At 34.4% G+C, this 25286-nt stretch overlaps 2 protein-coding genes and 4 non-coding genes across 12 annotated transcripts in view; 2 read left to right on the top strand and 4 right to left on the bottom strand.

Moving 5' to 3' along the window:
• The window catches only part of ClC-a (chloride channel protein 2), a 74189-nt gene extending 49344 nt beyond the window's left edge, over positions 1-24845 (top strand). For 6 of the 7 annotated variants that reach the window (XM_076130987.1, XM_076130983.1, XM_076130981.1 and 3 more), the window contains 22 exons: positions 3403-3565; positions 4112-4234; positions 4978-5106; positions 5443-5576; positions 5911-6067; positions 6384-6472; positions 7439-7560; positions 7843-7944; positions 8332-8434; positions 9529-9657; positions 10526-10688; positions 11111-11202; positions 11592-11730; positions 16447-16550; positions 16901-17107; positions 17542-17635; positions 18566-18716; positions 19356-19485; positions 19903-20019; positions 20323-20418; positions 21031-21117; positions 21341-24845. In XM_076130987.1, coding sequence (XP_075987102.1) covers positions 3403-3565; positions 4112-4234; positions 4978-5106; positions 5443-5576; positions 5911-6067; positions 6384-6472; positions 7439-7560; positions 7843-7944; positions 8332-8434; positions 9529-9657; positions 10526-10688; positions 11111-11202; positions 11592-11730; positions 16447-16550; positions 16901-17107; positions 17542-17635; positions 18566-18716; positions 19356-19485; positions 19903-20019; positions 20323-20418; positions 21031-21117; positions 21341-21508 — 2799 coding nt within the window. In that variant the 3' untranslated portion in view covers positions 21509-24845. Of the gene's footprint in view, positions 1-2826; positions 2933-3402; positions 3566-4111; positions 4235-4977; positions 5107-5442; positions 5577-5910; positions 6068-6383; positions 6473-7438; positions 7561-7842; positions 7945-8331; positions 8435-9528; positions 9658-10525; positions 10689-11110; positions 11203-11591; positions 11731-16446; positions 16551-16900; positions 17108-17541; positions 17636-18565; positions 18717-19355; positions 19486-19902; positions 20020-20322; positions 20419-21030; positions 21118-21340 lie in introns of those variants that run through there. The other variant, XM_076130988.1, reaches the window with a different exon arrangement.
• Positions 9909-9990, bottom strand: TRNAS-GCU (transfer RNA serine (anticodon GCU)). The gene has a single exon. It is a non-coding gene; the product is annotated as a tRNA-Ser (tRNA).
• Positions 12563-12644, top strand: TRNAS-GCU (transfer RNA serine (anticodon GCU)). The gene has a single exon. It is a non-coding gene; the product is annotated as a tRNA-Ser (tRNA).
• TRNAS-GCU (transfer RNA serine (anticodon GCU)) lies at positions 13547-13628 on the bottom strand. The gene has a single exon. It is a non-coding gene; the product is annotated as a tRNA-Ser (tRNA).
• On the bottom strand, positions 14142-15392 carry LOC142983997 (lipase 3-like). Its single transcript, XM_076131260.1, has one exon. The coding sequence runs from the start codon at positions 15390-15392 to the stop codon at positions 14142-14144; it is 1251 nt and encodes a 416-aa protein (XP_075987375.1).
• TRNAS-GCU (transfer RNA serine (anticodon GCU)) lies at positions 19046-19127 on the bottom strand. Its single transcript has one exon. It is a non-coding gene; the product is annotated as a tRNA-Ser (tRNA).
• Positions 24846-25286: the final 441 nt, after the last annotated feature.

The raw sequence follows: 25286 nt of genomic DNA, 5'->3' as shown, positions 1-25286 counted from the left end.
AGTTCGATTGCTTTACTGACCGAGTCGTCTTATCATCGTAACGTACTTAAAGTATACATGGTTAAAATTATACCATCAATTAATTATACAGTCGCAATAAAAGATTGTTCATCTTACTAATCGCTTAGAGCGAGATACGGCCAGTTACAAGCACATCGTGACAGTAGCCTATATGAATGGAAAACTACAAACTATGCAGTTTAGCAGGATTTGTAAGAATTTATTTTGCAATAATAATTGATTTTCAGGGGTTATAATTTCTTTTTTTTTTCAAATTTTAGTCCATAATTGTCCCAATGCTAGGCAAGGGAAGTTCTCTTGAAGGAGTGAGGGAGTTAGGTCTCGATTGCGCCACGCTGGCCAAATATCATCAAAATACATCCAAATACAAACTACATATATCGACAAAGTCAAGTAGCACGTGTGTCAAGAGAATGCTGTACTTCCATTCAATTAAGAAAACGTGATGTAATTATTAGTAGCGGCTGATCAATCACATTATTTAAAGATCGTTATTTGACTGTCAACTGATGGTCATCATCCGAGACTTGCAGCTGCGACCCTTCTCATATTTCCTTTCATTTCTTTGCATACATACATATACATAGAACCATGCTTTTTGCCTATTAGAGTAGACAAAGACCAAATAACGCCATTTGCTACAATCCCAACAAACTACCTTTACTTCATTAATTATTTTTCTTCTTTACTGTGGTCAAAGTCAAAGTCAAATATTCTTTATTTCATAAACTTTAACAAGTATTTGAAATCGTCAAAATATTTTTTATCTACCACCGTTTCGGAAAAGCTGTTGCTCGTGAGAAGAAACGGCAAGAAACTCACGGCTTGCTCTTTTTTTTCTGAAACACTATTGCATCATCTTACAATGTCTTACACTAAAGAAACATTCATTATTGAAGTCAAATTTTATAACAGTAAAGATCCAAACACTTTCGAACCCATTTAATTTAACGACTAAAAACTGACCAATATTTCTACAAGAAATATCTTCTTCGGAAAATTTTCTACAACAATCTTAATACTAAACTCGATTTATATAACAAGATTTGACCCATTTCCCCATCTGTATCCGTCCGTTTCTCATATTCTTTTGATTCATTCGTCTCCAGGAATTCATCGTACGTCAGCATATGAAAACAGACGGACATCGTTTAAAAATAGCATCCATCCCACGTATCTTGAAGTCTAATTGTGGTATTAATTGTCTACGTAACACATGGACCTATTTAGTATTGACCTACTCGTACCAGATTTCACTTGATCATTCATGGGTTTGTTTCTGCGTCGCAGACGGGTATGTACTTTAGAATAAGAAGACTGGATAGTAGATGAATGGTATTCGGAGACGAGAAAATTGAGATTTGTTGAGGTAAATCTGTACCAGCTTTATTGCTACGGCAGTTTCATTTGCTATATTTGTTTCTTCTCGCTTTTGCTGCTGGAGTCTTCTTCAATTAATTTTGATTAAGAAGATGTTTTCCTCGCTTCGTTTACATAGAGTATTGATAGTTTACCAAGCTTTTCTTCTACTACAAATACTTCTAAATAGTTTAATTCTCGCTGGAATGCGGCGCTTTGAACTAGTTTACCAGTTAAAAGAAAGCACTATCTTGTCCCAGTGTGCTCATAGAACCTTGAATAATTACAAAGTGATACTAAAAATAGAGATAAACAAAAAATCAGACCAAAATAAAATTTTATACAAATGATGATGATACTAAAGTAGATACTACCTTGAAATGTCGAAAATCTGTTCGATAAAAGACCACTCGTCGCAAATCCTTGTAATTCGATTAAAATGTTTTGTAGGACATGGAAAATTCACAGATTTACAATATAACAAGGTTAGTGGTGTCTAAAGCGTGATTTATTAGCGATAAGGCATAATACCTGTATGTTTTGATTCATTTTATATTTCCGATTTAGGATTTTTACAAGATAAAAGACTTCTTTATAATTGAAGAAATTATGTAGAGAACAAAATGCTTTGGCCATGATCCGTAAACTCTATATATTATACTATAGATTAACTTGAATACTAATAAAAATCAAAATGTGGACCGCAAAATCTGAAGGCGCGTAAATAATTTTACTCGATCAAACCCCCATTTCGAGTAACATTTGTGTACTATGTGTGAGTATATAGTATACTCTCAAGTTTTGCAATGTTGATAACTGCCGCCATTATTTTGTACAAGAAAAACAAAATAATTAAAATATGACGTCACGCTTGCATGATGATTTTCGCAATAAGAGATCGCAATCAATACTGATTCTGCGCTGGAAAACATGACTGTCATGCAGTTGTGCATAGCAACTAGAAAAAATATTACAAATACACTTAAAACATAGAAATCAACAACAAATGGGACCTTGTAAGTCGTGCTTTTAGTTTTCAGTATCAGAAATAACGCTTTAAACGTCAATTTAAGAGTTTTTATCAGAATGATTATTTGAAGGTACCCCTCTTTTTTGAAGACGTTGTAGCCTCAAAGAAGATTTTAATTATTTTGTACTGGCTTGCTTACTGGACGATGATATGAAGCTGATCGCCAAATCATCTTCAGGTCCTCTTTGGTTCTAACTCAAGTTCTTAGCTCTATAAAATGTATAAACACAGTACAGCAGCTACAGAGTCATGACTGTTGATCAAACAGACCTTTTGCAAACATGAACGAACAAACACCGAATTTAGTGGTAAACCAATGTTTTCCAATTTATTATCTTGGAAGATAATCTACGTAAAACAAACAAAGCCTGGATTCAAGGCTGTATTGAGACAATTAGCCGTTAGTATTTTCACTTCCTTAGTAGCTAGTAGTCGGTTTGGTTTAAAATGTGTTCCTGATTTTAATTTCGGTTTGAAACTATGGAGTTGAATGAAATTGTAGAGAGGGGAAGTCGCGTTGTGGTATGTAACTCGTTGTGTACGAAACGAAGAGTTTAATTTATGGTCGTTATAAACATGATGTGATAAAATCTTTGATATTTATGATGTGATTATAAAATGCTTTAGTAGTGGATAGTACTTGTGTAAAGAAAATGAGATCGCCTATAATGGATTGAATCAAAATGAAATTAAATACATAAATTCCACAGAAGACATTTAAAGATTATTCTTGTTAAGTTAAAACTAAGTATGTAAAATAGTTTAAGTTGTTGATATGCTTCGAATGATTCAGGTACATAAGCATCTAACAAAAATGAAATTTTATAACAAACCTTAAAAGCCGGAATGCGTACAGAAATAACTAAGCACAATTAAGTTCCATAGAAGTTCCTTTCTCAGTTTCTTAGGCTGACGAAGAACAAGCAAAACAGTGACCTGTTCATTAAACAAACATTTTCAATAAATGGCTAACGTGTTCCTTTTTCTTCTAGATGTATGGTCGCTATCAACGCGACCTAAGCGAAGCGGCTAGAGAAGAAGCGAGACGACTCAGAAGATTGAGGAAAAAGCGGCGGAAAGACGACAAACTACGGCAGAAGGAACTCGAAGCGAGCGGCAAACATCGACCCAGGGGGAAGTTCTTTAAAGTATTAGGTGAGTAGACTTTACCTTTAATAGTTTACTAGTATTGACAATTGCCGGCCTCATTCTTTGCAATGTAAATTGTCTTATGAGACAAAAAGGGAGATGCAGTGGTAGAAATACAATTGATTTGTCTGGATTGCCGACGTTAGTAAAAAAAATTAAAATGTGTACAAATTAGATTAATTACAAGACTAAAACATCCAGACGAAGGCATGGTCGCGTCCAAAAGTTCTGAACAGAGCAGGTTCTGGGTGTAAGAAACAAAACTCTTATTGACTTGCCTAAAATATGTATTAGAAAATGTGTGTTGGTTCTTAAGGACACACTTTTTTTTGTATGGAAAGCCTGAAAGTTTTTACCTGCAATGCTGTTGCCGTTATTTAAAGCAATATGGTTTCCTTAAGCTATTCATCCATAAGCAATCTACATATATGTATATCCATATAGATAAAACCACATTTCTTGTTTAATGAACTCTTAACTAAAATGATATTGCAATATTCTGCAATAATTAATTTAGATAATAAATAATCAACGTGTAGAAGCTTGTGACAGGTTACCTATGGCGGCACACGTTCGCGAGGCTGGGGGAGGACTGGGTGTTCCTGGCCCTGCTGGGCATCATCATGGCGGTGCTCAACTTCGCCATGGACAGGGGGATCGCTGTCTGTCAAAATGGTAAGAAGGAAGTCCTATTAAATTTGTTCAATCAGAGATGGAATAGCCACGTGATTTAAGTTGCGCCTCCCACGCAATTGGTCGAGGGTTCGTACCCAGGGCAACACACCAATAACTTTTTGAAGTTATGTGTTAATGTGTGTATTAGAAATAATTATCACTTGTTCCAATGGTAAAGGTAACCATCGAATTTTTAAATAATTTAATAGACTCGTATTGATCTTGCTCTTATTAAGTTAAACTGTGATTTTTATTGATAATCTGTTTATAGAAGATGCTCGATAGAACGTCATAACTTTATTTTCCATTACAATTGAATTGGGTATAAAATATTTATTCTCAAACATAAAGATTTACATTGACCTACCTCAACAGATACTAATATATTTTCAATGTTATTTAACGCGGCCTTACAAAGATCGGTAACAAGTAAGTATCATATTACATAATATAAATTGAGCGAGGGCAAGAGCTGATATAAAATTTACATCTTCAATTTTTCTCTGCTCCAGATTACATCTATGCAGAAGTAGTAGTATCTCGTAGTATTGAGGGAAAAACCTTCCTTTTTCTGTTTTTAAAAGACAACTTTGTGGATCGCACAAATCGTGTGAGAATTGAACCCACGACATCCCGACGAATGGTAGCGGTGTGGCGCCACGGTGGCAGTTAAAACTTGCAGTTATATTCCTAAAAAAAAATATCCCTTTTATTCAGTAGAGCTAATAATGTTCCCTTTGCAGCTCGTATGTGGATGTACAACGACCTAGCGACATCAACGTTCAGTCAGTACGTAGCGTGGGTGTCGTTGCCGATATGCCTGATACTGTTCGCTGCCGGATTCGTACACATAGTCGCTGCACAAAGTATAGGTATGCCATATTATCATTATATCCATACTTATTACCTATTTACTTCTTGTACTCTCCATTAGTTTACTTGATGGTCGACAAAAGAGCTGTGACCTCGTCACCAAATGACGACTAAAAGACCTTATATTATGTCCAAGATTCGGTAAAATTGTAGCTAAATTTCTCCATGTTACACACTATTACCTATTTAACGTACATTGGTATTATAGTAAGTTTTTCTGACATATCATGTTTTTGCATTGTAATGGTTGGTTAGCACTGAAAAGACCAAGCAGTTACCTTATTTTTTTTACTTTCGTAAGAATAAATGTTTTAATATCTGCTTTTTTTTTGTAGGATCTGGTATACCTGAAATGAAGACGATCCTTCGAGGAGTTCATCTCAAGGAATATTTAACATACAGAGCTATGATCTCAAAGATCATTGGTCTCACAGCCACTCTTGGATCCGGTCTACCATTGGGTAAAGAGGTATGTACTTACGAAAAGTCGAGGACTTGTTTGATATTAATTGATGCAGCGTCTGAACCTGGACTCCAAAAAACATATTAAGTATAGTCTTTTTGTGACCGACTTTATAGACTATTAGACTTATCTTATTAAGTGGACTCAATATACTTCTAATATTTCCAAGGTAGATGGGTAAATAAAGGAATAACTTCAGTAAAGTTTCTTGTTACTTGACAATCTCTGCCTGGTTTATAGAATCCAGTTTTAGCAGGAACTGGTAAAAAGTGGCACTTGACCAAATTCTTTTCGACCATTGTTCACAATTAACACGGTATCTTCCATCTTTTTCTCACAGGGTCCATCAGTCCACATAGCATCAATGGTAGCGACCCTCCTCTCAAAACTCGTGACGACCTTCCAAGGTATCTACGCTAACGAGTCCCGTACAACGGAGATGTTGGCTGCAGCCTGTGCTGTGGGTGTGGCTTCGTGTTTCGCTGCACCTGTTGGAGGTAACAACAAAACAAATGAATGAAAAAGTTGAATATAGTTTTAAGTAGTAATGATTATTTTGAGAACAGCGCCATCTATATTTGCCAATTAAAATATAGCAAGTTGCATATGGTTATAAATACTATTTTTCGCAGTTCGCTTTTTTTAATCACATAAAATTTTCTTCTTAAATTCTAATATCTATAATTGAAATGTTTATCAAAAACAATTTATAAATCGAAACATTTTCTTAAGGAAAGTTAATATAATACAAATACGAATTGAATACTTTCCCTGAGTCGCATAGGGGCTTACTTTGTTATTTAATAATTCCAGGTGTACTGTTCTCAATCGAAGTAACTTCGACCTACTTCGCTGTTCGTAACTACTGGCGAGGATTCTTCGCGGCATGCTGCAGTGCTATCGTAAGTATTTTGTAAAACTATAAAAATCAAACCCAAAATAAGCCATGTCGTAAAAAGTACGGATATTTCAGACCTACTTCGATCCAGACTCCATCCGTGGTAGTTAATATGGTCACTACCCCATTACGATTTGGTCACGATGTTGGTTTCAATACCCTTGTAAAAAAATATTTGTGCGATCTACAAATACTTAGTTGTTTAAGGTCTGGTTTTACTTTGGATCCGTTGCTAAGTCCTTGCACTTGACACAAGTGTTCAAGAGCCAAGTTCCAAATTAAGTTGCTTTACAAAAATAATAATTATTCATTGTAACATTTTGAAACTAGAAATTTCACGTCCAAATAAATATATCTTCTAATCTCCATACTAGACGTATCCAGACAAAGCTGTTTTAAATAGAGTACGACTCAAACTAATCAAGAGTAATAAAGGAATTAATATAGACTAGAACACTGTCTCGGTTATAAAGTAATTAGACTGGAGGCGAATTAATTAGTCCTGTTTATTTTTATATGCAAATGGCGACGTTAAGACCATTTACATGTTATACTTTTGTCTTCCTGAAAGCGTAATATATTTATTTTATTACCCATGAATGTACAACTGCTGGTCTAAGGTCTTTTCCCGAACGAAGGAAGGGTTAGGTCTCTACACCACGCGGGACAAGAACCAACGAAATTATGTAAAAAAATTGATAATTCATGCAATTTTGACTCCATAAAAGGACATACCCAGTTAACGACGGTCCAAAAACGGGGAAACTGTAGTGCAAAAAGATATGAGTGAGTGTGAGGATTTCGAAGACTAGAAAGATCAGAAAGGCTGACCCCCTACTATATGAGATTCATAGCATGGAAGAGAGAGTGAACAGAGGCAATACCTATAAATTTATTATACACTGTGTTCAATAGGTCTGAGGTCAACGATGGAAATAAAATCTTCATGAGGTTTTTCTCTATATTACAGATGTTCCGGTTATTATCAGTATGGTCAGGGGCCATGCCGACAGTCAAGCCTCTGTTCCCCACCAATTTACCACAAGACTTTCCATTCGACCCTCAGGAGTTTGCTGTCTTCGTGTTACTTGGGTAAGACCACTGAACTTTTAGTAGCTTTCTTTTATAGAATAAAACAGGTCTACACAGCAATCCGCCGTCAAAGCCTGGCCTCTTGATTTAGGCGGCTCTTTTCTTGTCAAACCGCCTTTGAAATAAAGCCCCTAACAGCAACCCGCCAAGCGTGGTGTCTAGACTCCTGAAAATATAGATACTAAAGAATTTAAACCATAAGTTAAGATTCTAAAATTAAATTAACTTATAATCATAATTTTTATCATGTTATGTTAAACTACTTCTTGATTTCTATTACAGTATCGTGTGCGGTCTTCTAGCAGCTCTTTGGGTGTGGATGCATCGCCAGTATGTGTTATTCATCAGAAACACCAAAACTCTTAGCAATTTCTTACAGAAGAAGTAAGTATTTTACACCTGCCATGTACCTACCACATACATATTGTACTCGAAAATTTTACAGAGAAGTTGTATTAAGAAAAATAATAGTTCCTTCAAAATCTGCTGGAGTCGCTGACCTGATTTTTCTTCTTTATCTCTCTCTTATCGTATGGTCTACCTTGTGTCAAAGTTGTTTAATCCGCCCAATAGGCCTTTAACATGGTTAAACGTGTGTATCTTAATTGTGAACAACCGGGACTTTTAACGTGCCCTCCGAAGCAGGGGGACGTTAGATCGTTTTCCTTTATATTTTCTCGATAGTGTTCAGAAATAGTCCTTTTGGATTTTTTTTTTAAATTAAATGTAGTAAGCCTATATAAATAAATTGTTTATTTTTACAATTTCCAGTCGCTTCATATACCCGGGCTTCGTGACTTTAGTGGTGATGTCGATCCTGTTCCCTCCAGGGATCGGCAAGTACATGGCAGCTGACCTCGGCAACCAGGAACAGGTACATTATTATCTGTTTATTTTATTATGTTAATGTGTTAATGGTGGTGGCAGGCCTCACCTGGTTGTTACGTACTTATTTGTAATTTTATTTGTATCTTTTGTCATGTTAATACATGACAAATTCAAATTAAACAAAATAGGGAGTCATTACAAATATTGTTATTGCAGATCAATTTAGTTAATTTTTATGTGATATTTTTAGTAGAAGTAGAAATAGATTTTTCGTTTTGGATTGAATTTAGTAGTATAATTTATAAAAAAATTGTAAAATGATATGTTTTGTAAATAAAAAGCCTCATAAGAGACCGCACTGGCACTTGCATTGCGTGGCCCATTATTCAAAGCAATAATTGTCACATTCAGCACACACATAATCATAGTTAAGAAATAATTCATATATTTATCCCAATACTCATCACATTTCGTTTAAATTTGCAGCAAAGTTTGACGGTAAGTGAATGGGCCCGTTGAACTATCGTTTCTGTAAAAACTTTTGGTACATCTTTCTTTTAGAAATTTTTATTTTTCCTGTAGATATCGAGAATATTCTGCATTTTGGGTCTTAGCATGTTGAGTATCCAATTTCTGTCATTGCGATGCTCATGCATGTAGAATTGTAGTATATTGATACATTTTTCTTCATAAGAAACAATGCTCGGTCTTTCGTACTGCATTAGTAATATACGCCTGTTTCCATAACTCATTTCATTTTTATATTAAACACTTTTTGGCAGACCCTTGGTATGCACATAATATTGGTAGCACTTTATTCAAAATGTCGACATATAATCATTCTAGTTACATACCTAATAACTTGTTCAAAACATTTTGATCAGACAAGATTTTTCCCGTATAATCAGAATCAGCTACAAGATTCCGATGTTGAAGAACTCTCAATCAAAATCAAAACATAATTTCATTAAACCAAAATTATATATCGATAAAATAAAACGGTAAAAATCTCTTGAAAACCTTCTATCCATATAAAAAAGCTCTCATAAGGAATGCACAATCATTTTGCATAGCACCTACTACTGTTACCACTTTACACTAACACATAATATATCTTACTCCTATTGTGATAAATTCCAGGTGCTGTCTCTATTCTCAAACTTCACATGGACAGACGACCTGACGGCTGAACAAGCATCTATAGTGTCCCACTGGCAAACTCCCGAGGTCGATCACTTCGGATGTCTTATTATATTCTTCTTTTCTATTGTAAGTATACTCTAATCAGGCAGAGTTTTATGAAATTTGGTATAGCTATTTAGACACAAAAGCGTAACAGACGTTTACACAGGTTTTTGGCGTTTTTAATGGGTAGTCAGAAATGTATGTAGCTATAATGTAGTGGCTAATAAATTTATGTTAGTAACGTCAAGGATTTGAACCCGGCAACTGTTTAGGAAAAAAGAATAGCAAAAAATTATATAGATAAATAACTTCGTGAAATATACAAAAAGACATATCGACGAGGATGGGATTCGAACCCACGCGTGCAGAGCACATTGGATTAGCAGTCCAACGCCTTAACCACTCGGCCACCTCGTCATATGAAAATAGCGTCTAATTATGATTCCACAAATCATGTAAAATAATACTTTTATAATGTTTATTTGAACAACTGTATAATTAAATGATAAATATACTATAATTACCAATGCCTATTAGCACTTATATATATATATTTATTTTTATCTAACCTAATGAACAAATAAGATACTAAGACCGCGGATTGTACATCATAATCCCTCCCCGCTCTGTTCACGTTCCGCTTTACAATACTCAAAAATTACTGCAAGGATTTTTATAAAAAGGCATGTGCAATAAGGTTTGTGGGAATTGATTTAAACTGACTATCGAACAAGAAATCCTAAAGAATGGGCTCCGAGTTTCGGCTAAAAACGGCGTCTGTCTATCTTTTAGTAACGATCTTTTATAGACTTATTTATTTCTATCAATCTATCTCTAAGCGACTGAAATAGACTCAGCCGTCAAAGAACAACTCCAAACTGGGACATAATTCTTGAGTTTCCCATATCCTAGTAAAAAATAACTTTGACATATTTTTTTTCCCATTTTCCAGTTCTTCCTAAGCATGGTATCGTGCACGTTGCCGGTGCCGGCCGGTATCTTCGTGCCGGCGTTCAAGATGGGCGCGTCGCTCGGCCGGTTCACTGGAGAAGTCATGCACTACTTCTGTCCCTTGGGCGTGGCTTATGGAGGACATATACAGAAGATATTACCTGGTAAGGTTTTATTTCAAATGCAATGTAAAAGTCGCTGATATGATTATTTTGGTATAAAAAGCCGCTGACATTAAGCCGCCAACACACGTCAGCAGGTCGGTGACTTGGATATATTGAAGTATAGTATTGTTAATCCGTTGGTTGTTTTGGGAGAATGTCGTTTGTGTAAATTTCTTAACTGGTATTAATCGATTAATACTACTATTTAAACACATTTTTATTTCTCTTAGTTATATTACAGGCAAATAGATTCATTAGATGTTTTTTAAATACCTTAAATTCACATAAATAAACTCGCAACTCATGTGTCAAAAAGTATCTTATTGTAATGCCAAAATACATTTTTGAAACTCAGTCTTCAACTCAATGTTGTAATTACTTGTAATTTTACTGCGACGCTTACCATTTTTGGCTGTATTCAGGTGGTTACGCAGTAGTTGGAGCAGCAGCGTTCACAGGAGCCGTCACTCACACCGTCTCCACTATTGTCATCGTCAGCGAGATGACTGGACAGGTACAGTATACATACCATTTATTTATTTCACATACAAACCATTTATTTACCTAAAAACGCAAAAAGGTTCATTATTTTTTTTTATTTTTTCTATTTAGAAAAGTCTAAATTGAAACCGCTCTATATTTTTGATTTTGCCATACATAAATGTTTCAATCGATACCTCTTAAATATTTTCCATTAAACTCAATTCAATACATTACACAAACTAAACCTTGTAACTTAAGATACAACCTAGTCCTGAACATCTACAACAAGACATAAAAAAAAATCTTCCAATTATTCCGCTTCTTATTTTACCTCAAACAAATCATTATCAAATACCTTAATAAACAGTTCAAAATTAAAACAAATAAATTTTTACTCATCGATACATTTTAAATCTTCAGGTGACCCACTTACTACCAATAATGGCTGCAGTACTAGCAGCTAACGCGACCGCCTCGCTCCTGCAACCTTCCTGCTTCGACAGCATCATTCTTATCAAGAAACTACCTTATCTGCCCGACCTGCTGTCTTCTGCTAGCCGTGAGTATATTTTGTTTATGATTTAAAGCCTTTGAGTACCTATGTGGCGTGGTCGACAGTGTATCTAAGTGCTGATCATGGGATCTTGGGATCTTGGGTTCGAGTCGGGTATAGTAGTATCGGTCTTTTGTAATTTATGTTAAATTATTTTTATTACTGACTTACATTGTTATTGGTAAAACGTGGGTATATTTCATACACTTTCGAATATAACAAGCGTGATCTTATGTATATATGTCTATGATGTATGTAAAACGAACATTCGATAAAATGTTGAATTTCTTACATTTTCATTCAAAACATCGTTATTCTAGTTCCAGTAGTAGACAGGTATTTTCATTAAATACTGGCTAATTGGTGTGCGTTTATCTATTTACATAAATTAAAGTTTTACATAAGGCGCTTGTAGTAACAATAGTACTTGTAATCGGCGGCCCTGTGTGATATTATGAAGTGAAAAAAGTTTGTAGGTATCCTATCATGTGGTGTTCTTTGGTCTCTGCCCACTCTCATTAGAATAACGGACGATTAGAAAAATCGTACGTTTGCTATCAACGCAAATTTACGGTAAATATAACTCTTTGGTATTTGAAATTTATTTAAATACTTAATTGTTGTACAAGTTTGCCTACCCCTGAAAGCACTAAAAGCGTGATGCTACTCCAACTTTCTCCAATAAACTAAAAAACATACAAAACAATTTACACAAATGCTTTTTGTTTTCGAAAAACAATAACAACTTTTATAACCCCATATTTGTGTGAAATAAATGCATAGAAATTACACCATGCATTTTACATTGGAATAGCAAATTTTGACGCTCCTTGCATACGACGAGGTGGCCGAGTGGTTAAGGCGTTGGACTGCTAATCCAATGTGCTCTGCACGCGTGGGTTCGAATCCCATCCTCGTCGATACTTTTTGGGAATGTTGAAGGTTTATTGTAAAATTTAAGGGTTGAAAAGTTGTTGAAAATTAAATAAAATCTTGAATAAATAGGGGTAATAAATGAAAAAATGGAAATTGGTGCAAACTTTACAATTTTTAAAGAAGTTTTGCTTGATAAGGCTTAATTTAAGAAAAGTTTGCTTTATTTTAAGAAAACTAATACCTTATAGGTTTTTTTTCAGTTTGTATTTGGATATGATTCTTTAATTAAATGCCTAATATTATAAATTATATACTTAGTTTAGTCACAAGGATTAATTAAACAGAATTCAAGATAGAATTTAGGTTCAAGCATATTAATTATTCTCTATACCCATTGGCTCTTTTCATAATAATTATTTTTTTTTATTAATATTAATGTTTAACAACATTTGGAAAGAAAGCTTTTGTACATTGTCTATTTTCTGCTTAAATCTTTGAAACTACAAACCTATTCCATACGCACAGAGTTTTCACATGGTGGAAGGCAAAGTGTTATTTTAATAATCGTGACAAGTAGTGTTCTGCTTATCGCGATGATTGAAAACTTGTTTACCGTTTTTCTTCGATATCATCGCTTATTTTATAGGTGCATTACTCAGTTTGTTGTAACTAGCTGCTATTTTATTAATTAAACACATTAATGTCCCACTGCTGGGCAAAGGTTTCCTCCCGAACAATACGGCTGCAAAAAAAATATCCAAAACACTCAAACTATTGAAGAAGGATTTGCTAAATTACATTCTAATTAAAATGCTTTTAGACATAGTACTTAGTAAGTACTTTTTAATATAATTATATTATGAATGTTCGTTCACGTATTTTCCAAAACTTGCTCTTGCTTTAAAACTTGTTCTGTAAATTATTCTAATAAACCTTTAAAAAGTACCGACGAGGATGGGATTCGAACCCACGCGTGCAGAGCACATTGGATTAGCAGTCCAACGCCTTAACCACTCGGCCACCTCGTCATGTACCTACTCATTCAATTATAACACATGTTTCATATTTATTTGATATCTATTAAAGGTTATTAGTTTGAACAAGTGTTCTAAAAGTTATTCAATGTATATTTTTATAATATATAAGTATTATTATTAATAAATGTGTAGTTTGACTTTTAGTTTAACATTGTGTTTATTTATTAATTAGGGGTCACATATGTTATTAAAGTTAAGTTGTTTGTAACCGATTTCTATAATAAAAATAAATGTATAACTCAATATAGGACGAAGGCAATAAGGACAGTTGGTAGGAAATGAGCCTTTGTCCAGCAGTAGTACAATATAGACTTACAAAGAAAAAATAATGCGTGGTACCTGTGTAAAGGAACTCTTTTCATAGAAGTATGTATTTAGTAGGTGTCTTTAGTAGGAAGCAAATTAATGAAACACTTGAATATTTCTTATTATTTTAATATACGTAATTACGTAGGTACGTATTAAGCGTAACTAAACCAGAAATTATTTGTCAATACGATAGCATTAAGTACAAACATAAGTATCATTATCAAAAGCGGCCAACAAAATAGGATAGATATATTCAGTTGTCTTATTAGAATATATATAATCAACATGACAGAACGTATCATCAGACAATTTACACACAAAAATCTGTTCATCATTCACCAAATTACTTATTAATATCTTTAAATCTTCCTCATCGCAAATATAATCACCATCACTGTAAACGAAAGTAGTTTTCGCAGTGTAATTTGATAAATCATATGTAGGAGGTATTATAGACTTGTAATGTTCTAAATTGCCGGCTGTACCGTAGTCTTTGTAGCCAAAGCCGTTTAAGACTGTGTGACCCCATTTCAAAAAGTCTTCTATGGAAGTGCCTGATGGTTCTACGGAGACGGCAACAGCTATTGTATCGGGACTCAATGATGTTATATCACAGCCAAATAATGCGAATACAGCGGCCGCACAACCAGGGTATGAAATATTACTAGTAGCACAACATGCGTCCGCCGTACTCTGTACTATACCACCATATGGAAAGATTTCTCCGTCATACGACAATATGTTTTCCGTTGCCAAAATCGCTTGAAGAGTCAACACGATTAACCGCGCATGATACAACCAAGTAGAGGTCGATAAACCTATCGCGAACTTTATCTTAGCGTTGTATTCCCCATAGAACGATAGACACAGAATCAAACATGCCATACCTTGAGAGTGTCCGACAAAAAATATCTGTGTTGTACCTGTTTTTATTAAAATAAAGTCTATTATCGCAGGCATGTCTTTTCTAGCCATATCTTCGTAGTCGAATCTCCAGAAAATCTTGTCTGTATTTGGGTTGTAAATTGTGTGGTTTCTTGAGTATACGTTGCCTCTGTTGTTGCCCACCCAGACGTGGTAGCAGGCATCTGCAAGTATGTAGCAAATGGCTTTTTTCGGCCCCGGTACGAGGCAATCGATGCCGCTTAGGTACAGTCCATGCATGAACAAAACATGTATTAGTTTTATAACTGTACAACTGATGTGTGGAAAGATGTGAAATAAAGTTAGTATGTACCCGTCGCTTGTGATGACGTAATGCTTTTCTACTCGGTAGCCGTCGTATGTAGCGAGGTCTTCGAAACTCCTCCCGCAGCGAGGGTTTGTTCCGAATAGTTGTGTGAAGTTGACCAGTGCTTGGTTCGGTGGTAGTTGACTGTGGATTGTCGGGAGTAGTTGACTGTGTATTGTCGGGAGTAGTACGGCGATGACGAGTAATTTGAACATTGTTTCTGAAAAAAGATGTGAGAATTATTTCTAATGATCATACTTCATATTTTTTTAACTATTGTGATATTAAGTCATAAAATTGGATTAGCAATATTTTAGCATGAAAGTTTTTTCAATTTTAGTGATAATTTATAAAAATAGGAAACATATTTGTTTTAAATTTTCGCATATAAAACTTTAACACTACAGCTATAGCAAGAACTAAATTTTAACATGCAACTCTGAAAGCTAAAATTAAAATAAATGCATTATATAATTATTACCTTAGAATTAATCGAAGGTGTTGGTCTATAAGTAGTCAAACTCAGAATGCACTATAAAACACCTTTTGTTTGTTTAACTGTAATCACCTGCGAAACAGTTGTTAATAAATAAATAATATATTGTTGCTTTCTCCCATCTATACTTATATTATAAAGCTGAAGAGTTTGTTTGTTTGATTGTTTGTTTGTTCATTTGTTTGTTTGTTTGAACGCGCTAATCTCAGGAACTACTGGTCCGATTTGAAAAATTCTTTCAGTGTTAGATAGCCCATTTATCGAGGAAGGTTATATCATCACGCTACGACTAATAGGAGCAGAGCACCAGTAAAAAATGTTACAAAAACGGGAAAAAAATTGACCCATTCTCCCTTAAGTGACGCAAGCGAAGTTGCGCGGGTCAGCTAGTAAATACTATATTGTTGCTTTCTCCCATACTTAATAAATGTAAATGTGTATTTACTGCACAAGTAACGATTTATTTTTAGGATAATAACATAAATAAAATAGTATTTACTTGTCCTTTGTTCATACTTAAATGGCTGAATAGAATTAAATAGAATTAAACATTTTTTTTAATTTTTCGTTTTCAAACAGAGTTTATAGACTCATGAAAATTCACGTATTAAACTTTGATCATTAGCTATAAGAACAAAATGCCGATATGTCAGACATTTTACTTTGAAATGTCTGACATTTCGGCACAGTTTACACTGTGTGTATATTATTTTATAAACATGCAATGCGAAAGTTTAAAAGCAATGGTAAGCAAATATTTTAATTTATTACAGGTATGTATGACATTTGCGTGGAGGACTTCATGGTGCGTGACGTCAAATACATTTGGAACAGGATGACCTTCCAGCAGCTCAAGGATCTCCTCAAAGAGAACAAGGTAGGAGACTCACTTTCAAACAAAAAAGTTAAATATTTAATAAATCAGACCAATACTAATCTATTTTTTGGACCCAAGTAATTAACGCGATTTAAAAAATGCTACTATTGTAATATACTAGACTTGCTTTTGAATATTGTTAAGCATTTCATTGAATGTTAGTTTACGGTTATTTCACCAAACTCTGGGCTGCTACCGAAAATCGAAATATTCTTAAAAAAAATTAGGAAACAATTTACCCAAGACGGGATTCGAAGTTGTGATCTTATAATTTACCGTCGCATTCACTACTACAAATGTTGATTTTAAGGTAATAATACACCACCTAACTAACCCTTCTTTTTTCACAGACTATAAAAAGTTTCCCACTAGTAGACAGTCCTTCATCCATGGTACTCCTCGGCTCTATCCACCGCTGGGAGCTGGTCAAGGTTATAGAGAAGCAGGTGGGCAGAGACAGGAGGCTGCAGATAGCGGCATTATGGCACAGAGAAGCTGAGATGAGGAGACGAGACGAAGAGGCTAGGAAGAAAGTTAGAAGACCTTCGAGATTTGAGGTGAGAAATTTGTTTGTATGTTTGTTTCTTTGCTTGTTTGTAAGTGCTGTAGCGAAGAGTTAGGTGATTGTAGTTAGTAGTGTTTTAGTACATGAAAGCTGAGAGGACCAAGGTGGGGTGAAATTTGGAAGAATGTTGTTTAAGATTATGTATTGTTGTTGTTTTAAAAATAAATTACTTTTGTGTTCTTGTTATAGTGTTTTTAGAAGGATGTCCTTATAGAGTAGTATAAACATTTATAATGTTTAAGCATTTTATTTTGGCTGTTTGGTTTTAGAAACCATTGTGACGTTTCCTATTTAGAAATGTGTTTAGGACCACTACTACCCTCTAGGTAGAAATATGATAGAATCCTAACTTTATTTATAAGCCACTAAAATATTACTTACCAACTTGCCTTAAGACTAGCTTATAACTTTATTTTCCACAATCAGGTGACTCCGGCGCCAGATATGCTGCAAGTCCCCGGCACTGGCATGACGAGAGGAACTTCCCTCACTACCAAAGATCAAGGAGGACTGATACCTGGTAAGTTTGCTTTACATTACATTTCATCATACATCAATCTACATTTTTTTGGGCCTCAGCTTGCGTTTTTCAGAGGACGCAATTTTATTTTTTTAAAGTATATGGGAGGTCGGTATGAACATAAGTTCAAGTTTGTTGGATCACCACCCTTGTTCCTCGCCCGCCATCTTAAAAAATGGGGTCGAGGCCAGGGGACAAACTTGAATAAACAAGGCGCTTTAAAAAAGAATTACGTCGTCTGAAAAACGCAACCCAAAATGTAACTTTGGGATAGATTTATAGTTACAAAAAAGTGAATAATAAAATACTGTAGTAATCGTTTTATTCACAGTAGGTATATCTCCGAGACACCGCAGTTCTATGGTGGTGACTTACCATGTTCAAAAACTACTGCATAGAGTGCCTTGGATCGAATATTTGAACTGTATGATACGTTTCCTTTCTACGTATTTATTTAGTTTTTTTTATAGTAGATAGGTGCTATCAGTACAAGCTACGTTATTGTGGGATTTTGATGTAACGGTATATTTTGTGTATTATTTTATTTTGTAAGTAGACAGTTCAGTCGTGATTAGATTATTATATTTTAGAGCTAATTTTGTTTGTTAGAGCCACTAGCTATAAGATTGGTAGGATACAGTTACTTGTTTGTACAGCTTTCAGTATCTGTCATTAGGCGATCTTCTAACTTTCCTTCGTTGCTATGCCCATATTATTGCATTTTCACATCATTTGTAAAAAAGAGTGTATTTCGATCATTCACGTACGAGTATATAACACACCTAACTAGATAGGTATATAAAGGTATTAGTCATCATCTATCGAAAGTATATTAGTAAAATACTGTTCTTATAAAACACATTTGGCAAATAAATAAAATAGTTACTATAATTTTGATGCAACATATTTAAACCATTTTTTTATTTCCAGCGCCAGGTCAGCTGTTCCGTCCGAAGTCAATCCTGAAGAAGACGAACTCGTTCACTCTGACCCGTGGTCTGTCTTCCGGTGGAACAGCTCCTCAGACCCCCACCACTCCTCAACCTTCAGTGTACACCACTGTCACTGGCGCTGAAACTAGGTAAGGAAAAATCTTTGCTTTAGCCGTAGGATCTTGGAATTATACATGTGTCAATATAAATTATATTGATGTACTTTACTAACTAACTACTACCAAGCTCTAAAGAGATTTATTTGTCTAATCTTAGAAACAATTTTTAACTGACTATCATAAAGAGATTCTTATTTCTACTACTGGTATTTTTTTAATTAACGTATGATCGGAAATTGAAAATTTTCTTGACTAGATTTTAGTTTTCGTCACCTTTTTTTATTTAATTCTACGTGGAATAGCTTTATACTTATAAAAATACTTATTAAAACTTGGTAAACAATTTAAAAAGTAGTATTCGACGAGGATGGGATTCGAACCCACGCGTGCAGAGCACATTGGATTAGCAGTCCAACGCCTTAACCACTCGGCCACCTCGTCATATGCCTACCTAGCATGTAATAAGCACTGCTTATAAGAGAATTAAATATTGCTTTACCATTTAAACTTATGGTCAAAAAGTAAGTGCAATTATCTACTAGCTGGTCGACAAAAACTCAAAATGTATAAAAACCGCTCTCAGCTCTTTAATTATCGCAAATAGGACTTTATATAAGACAATTATATTGACAACTCATCGTTTTACAACTCTTAATAATAAATGTACAGGATCCGTGCAGCATTCGAAGCGATCTTCAAGCGTTCGTCCATGCTTCAGGATGTTGAAGGTGGTCTACCAGATCAGCTTAGTCCGTCTTCATTACCTAGGAGTCCTTCTATCAATAAGAAAGTGCAATTAGTAAGTAGTTACAACGATTACTATTTTGAGTATGAATAAATGAAGGATTATTTACTTTGGGTTACTTGGCTTTTGACCCATATTTTACTATCTAATTAACAAGGTGTTTTATGTAGCTCTATACCTACTTTTTTAGGTATTATCTTCTTCTTAATTTATTTAAAAAAAAACAACTCCAGCATTAAGAATTGCTCTTATGTTGCGGGGTCTTTTACAAACATACGAATAACGGACACGAAGTACAACCAGTCTCAAAACAATTATTCGTGGATCGCACAAATAATTTTTCCGTGTGGGAATCGAACCCGACTTTCCGACGCAATGATGGCGGTGTGGCGACCTAAACCACTGCGCCACGGAGGGCTGCTTGTTGATTGGATTACTTTAGTAATATTATTTTCTTTTTATTCTCTACAGCCACGTGAACGAGTATGCGACATGTCTCCCGAAGATCAGAAGGCTTGGGAGCAGCTAGAAATGGCCAAGGAGATCGACTTTGACAGAATGCTGCAAATCGCAAGGAAGAGAGACATGGTTAGTATATCAGACTTTATATAATTCATGTGTTTAAATTACAATTCCTGGATCAACATTAAATCCGGGATTATCCCGGTATTCTGTATTGTCCCGCGTCCAGGATGAAACCTTGTGTTCCAGAATCTTTTTTCGGCTAAATGCCCTTCACCGTTCATCAATGTAATCGTTAGTCTGTATCTGACAATATAAGTTTCAGTACGTGCTAGCTAACAATATTTTGACACAAACAGAATAGCAAGTCTATTAGAAGTCTTGATTTTTACAAAGACTTAATAGAAATTTTCATCTTTATTCTTCCAGCACCCCGATGACCCAGAATACGAAGATGAGAACTTATACATCTGTCACATCGACCCTGCACCCTTCCAGCTTGTAGAGAGGACCTCATTACTCAAGGTAACGTCATACAAACCATAAATGAAGCAAATAAATTAAACTTAATAACTTTAGCAGTGATAGCCGAGTGGTTTAAGTTGGCACCTCCCACGCAAGTGGTCGCAGGTTCGAATCCGAGGCAACACACCAATGACTTTTCGAAGTTATGTGTGTATTAGAAATAATTATCACTTGCTCTAACGGTGAAGGAAAACATCGTGAGGAAACCTTGCATGCCTAAAATTTGTTTAATACATTTATTGAGGGCATGCAAAGTCCCCAACCCGCACTTGGCCAGCGTGGTGGACTAAAGGCCGAACCCCTCCCCCTCGTTTGGGAGGAGACCCTTGCCCTGCAGTGGGACAGATATGGGTTATTAAAAAAAAAAAAAAAAAAAAAAAAAAAAAAAAACTTTCTCTATCTTGTGGTCTTTTTTGTATTTATCTCTCTCTCACTCTCTCTCTCTTTCTCTCTTTATCCCTCCCCACCCTTCTCTCTCTACCCCCACCCATCTCCCTCTACCCCCCACTCTTCTCCCTCTACTCCCTCACCCTCTACCCCCCTCTCTTTTGAAGGGCAAGGGAAGGAGAGAGATGGTTCGATATATAATAATGGTATATTTGTGTTATCTAGGTCCACTCGCTATTCTCAACGTTGGGTGTAAGCAGAGCGTATGTGACTGCCATCGGTAGACTCATCGGTGTAGTATCGCTTAAAGAGGTATGTTCATACATTTTTGAAAAATAATATTATATTTTACACTACAAGATCTTTAAAATAGAAAAGTTTATTTTTACAAATCATATTAAAGTGACTACTGTTTTACATTTTATACCATTTAGTTAACTATTAATTGGCGAACTAAATACATTAACAGCCAAAAATGGTAAAAGTATGCTACAAATGAGCACCAACTATAAAACTATATTTTTTTCTTCCACAGCTTCGCAAAGCGATCGAAGACGTGAACTCTGGAGCCCTTACAGTGGCCACCAGACCGGAGCCCCCTACCACCCCCATCCCCACCATGATCAAAGTCCAAACCATAGAGCCAGCGCCCCCTTCCGACAGCGAAACAGCCAAACTCACCACAACCAATGAAAAAGCATGAATTATGAAACACACAAAATGAGGTATTATTTACAAAATGTTGACATTTTGACAACATTTTAAAAAGCTTTACCTAGATCTTGTCATTTTAAATTAAACCTTAAGTTCTAAGAATTAGGGTAGAAAGTCATTTTAGCGATATTGTTATAGATTTCTAAGAATATGGGCCCCACAACAGATCAGTTGAAAAGTGGTCAATTTTGCCCTAACTCTTAAGAAAGTCATAAATTAATATTCTGTTGAAATAATTATCTAGATTTATACTATGACTTTGATATAGGTAAATCTTATTGAAATGTTCTGAAGAAAATTGTCCAAATACATATCCAAACTAATTTATTAGAGTAGTAGTGAGTTGAACAGTACGTGTGAGTTCATATCAAAGGTTTTGAATGAAAGAGTTGTGTAAGTCAAGTAAAGTCAATGTTGCGTTACTACTTGCAAGTCATAGTTAGTTCGGCTGCATATTAGATGCGTTGTACGAAGATGCACGAAAAATCCCGAACGTACACTTTCTATAGTTTGAACATAATGTAAGTCATTGTGAGTTCGGCCGCATCGTATGAATACGAATGTGTACGGAAACGCACGAACAATCCCGATCATATGAGTCCGTTGTTTAAAATATACTCGGGTATTGGGATCCAATGAGTGGCTGGTCTTTAAAGAATTGATTACTTTAGTTAAGTTAGAATATTGTTAAAAGCTGATACCTTTGGAGATTTTGACAATATATAGCCCGAGGCTTAGGTTTGAAACCGACCGTGTGATCGAATGATTGGGAAAATTTCTTATTATGATACTATAACTACTGTTGGGAAATTTCCCATTACGAGTTCTAAGAACTATATTTTTGTTTTTTTTGGTAAGTTGCTAAGTCTTATATTATGTATTCATGTAGATGTATTTGGGGCTTGAAGTCACTTAGTATTGAATAGAAAGATATAAGTATAGATTATTAAGTTCCTCTATATTTTGAAAAGCTGTGTTAGACTGTGATTGACTAAAAGTCGAAATTTATGTGATTTAAAATTCGCGAGAAATCCAAAGATTAGTAAAATTAGGAATTTTCCCAACACGTGTTATTTTTAGGAGATTTTCCCAATATGAAAAATTTCACTATGCATAATTTAAGACTTGTCAAACAGAGACATATCTATACATTTTACATTTACGTAAACAAATAAATCATGAAATCGTCACAATTACGTAATTTTTCGTTTATTTATAATTAGGTGTATTTTTGATAGATATTTTTTGGTATAATGGTGCTTCCGAACGAGATTAGTAGTGTATTTAACTAAACTATTTGATATTTATGCTTTTGTGTCACTAATGCGAATGCGTGGATAGGAATATTATTATGCGATTCATGTTATATTGAGTTTAGTATTTGCGTCGCTATTTTCCATTAAAAAAAAATGGATTATTGAAGTTACTGTAAACATAAATAGAAATACACGTTCAAAGAGTGTTTAAAGTCACAAACAAAGGACCGTAAATAAATATTTCGGTGTTGCTAGTCTTCAAAAATATCCTCAGAAATGGCGGTAGAACTAACTGAATAAAATTTGAATCGCATAATAAATAGATAAAATCAATGTTGAATGTAGTATTTATTGTATTTTATAACGTCATCCTATAAGTTAATTAGCACGCATTACCCTTCGATACGATTGAAGCAATAATACTTTAAAGTACATTGCTTGATTAGTGCCTTAGATTTTATATTTTCTGTGTACAGAGCGTCTATGCATAGTAATTTTTATGATTTAAACCTGAAAATATGATTATTGCGACATCCATTCTGTTCCTGTACAAAACATTTCATAAATAAACATGTAAAAAGGAATAGACTATAGATAAGTGTTGTTAAATAAAACCATCGAAAATATTTTTGTGACGTATCTTGTTTTTTTGTTAAAATTCTAGTATTCCTTCTATGGCCAGTAGATCTATGAAGTCTTAGACCAAATATAAAATCTATATTAAGAGGTGAAGTTATTGTTTTTTAGACGTTCTGTACAAGTAGCCAAATTGACCCAAGGCTTGTGATCGTCTAATTCATTCCAAAAGTGTTGTTTCTTAGATATTAAGTTGTAACTCTAGATATAATTACTATCCACAAGGAGTCTAATACTATTGTGTCCAGCCTTTTTGACGAACTAGGTTTTAATTTGATGACAAACAAACTAATTAACCATATAAAAATATTAGCGAAATTATGTTGAGTGTAAAGGGCGAAATGCATAGCTATGGAGGCTATTTTTTAAATGTTTTTGTCATTAAATAGAAGCCTGGTTTATTAGTGCCATTTATTTCTAAAATATAAAGAAAAAAGTGCCATATTATGGCCTAAAACCGACATAATTCGTTACCAATTTTATACATATGAGCATCGATTAAACATTTACTATAATTTTATATTATATTTTGTCTCATTCTAGCATTGTTTCGAACGCTAGGAGAGAAGAGAACAGAATACTTTTTAATGTATGAAATTATAGTAAATACTCTTATTTCGAGACAATATACGAAAAGATAAAACAAACATATCTTAAGCATCCGTCCTGAGGATTCATAAATGAATATATTTTTCGATAATAAAAAAACTTGCGGCTAGCACACCATTGAATACTGAAATACTATTATTGCAGTGTTAGTATATAAAAGACATAAGTGGTCTACTGTATAATAGACCATACGCTTTTATTCCATCGGAGTTGTCCACCTATTTTATGTTCATCCGAAGGCAACATTACAATATACGTCGTTAAGAAAATATGAATTATGTTCTATTTCTTAAAAGGCAGCTATTAATATTTCCTTGAATGTTTTTAAAAATGAAGTATTTTTATGTAAAATAGTTAATTGTGGTCGCAAGTTTAAAGTAGACTCCATAACTTTTGGACATGCTGTATCCTCAAATTCTGTGATTTTTATAATTATTTAAATTAACAAAAATATAATCGAGAGTGTTGTCTGGTCACCCTCTTATTTATTTATTTGTGATTTTTAATTCGTTTGGGTCGAAGTATTATTAAAAAACAAAAATCTAAATTATATGTCCATTTGTTTCACCGAAAAATACTGACATATTATTCTCCTGACATTTTAAAAATCAACGAATAATATGTTTTTAATTTCATTTATTTCACGAATAAATATACTTTACCCAAACGAAGAATAATAAAAGTATTGTAATGCGATAGTTCGCATATATAATGTAAGTGTAAGCAATAATTAGACACTGCCCGTCCCCCGAGGGCTATAGTTTGAAGATGCATTTCTATTGTGATCTGTTGCTATTGTAATAAAAGTGTTCTGTGTCGTTAACTAAATAATTGTTTTATTTTTAATACCTTTTACTACTGCTGGATAAGTGTCGGTTAGTTTATCATGTGAAATATTGACAGGCATTGATACATCTCCAGTCACGTATCTATCGGATAGGGAATCCGAAACTTATCTGTGAGTTGTTACCAATGAGTTTATCAACTGGAATATGAAATATTTTCATTAATTTGCACTAATTGTCTATCAGGTAAATGTCAAACAAAAAAAATACAATAAGGAAATATTTATGTACCTAGTCTCTTTATTTTTATTATCTCTCTAGTGAAAATATTATGACAATAATTTTCCAACGTATCAGTAAGGCAGAGGCCGTATAGAATCTACTGGTAAGTAATTGATCGTTTTCGCATATCATGGGTCGTCGTCCCATTAATAATGTATCTATCTGTTTCAACACTAAGTTCAAAAATAGCAATCAATCG

The sequence above is a fragment of the Anticarsia gemmatalis genome, chromosome 25 (assembly GCF_050436995.1).
Source record: "Anticarsia gemmatalis isolate Benzon Research Colony breed Stoneville strain chromosome 25, ilAntGemm2 primary, whole genome shotgun sequence".
Lineage (NCBI taxonomy): Eukaryota > Metazoa > Arthropoda > Insecta > Lepidoptera > Erebidae > Anticarsia > Anticarsia gemmatalis.
The sequence above is the reverse complement of the archived record's forward strand: the minus strand, read 5'-3'. Positions and strand labels throughout refer to the sequence as shown.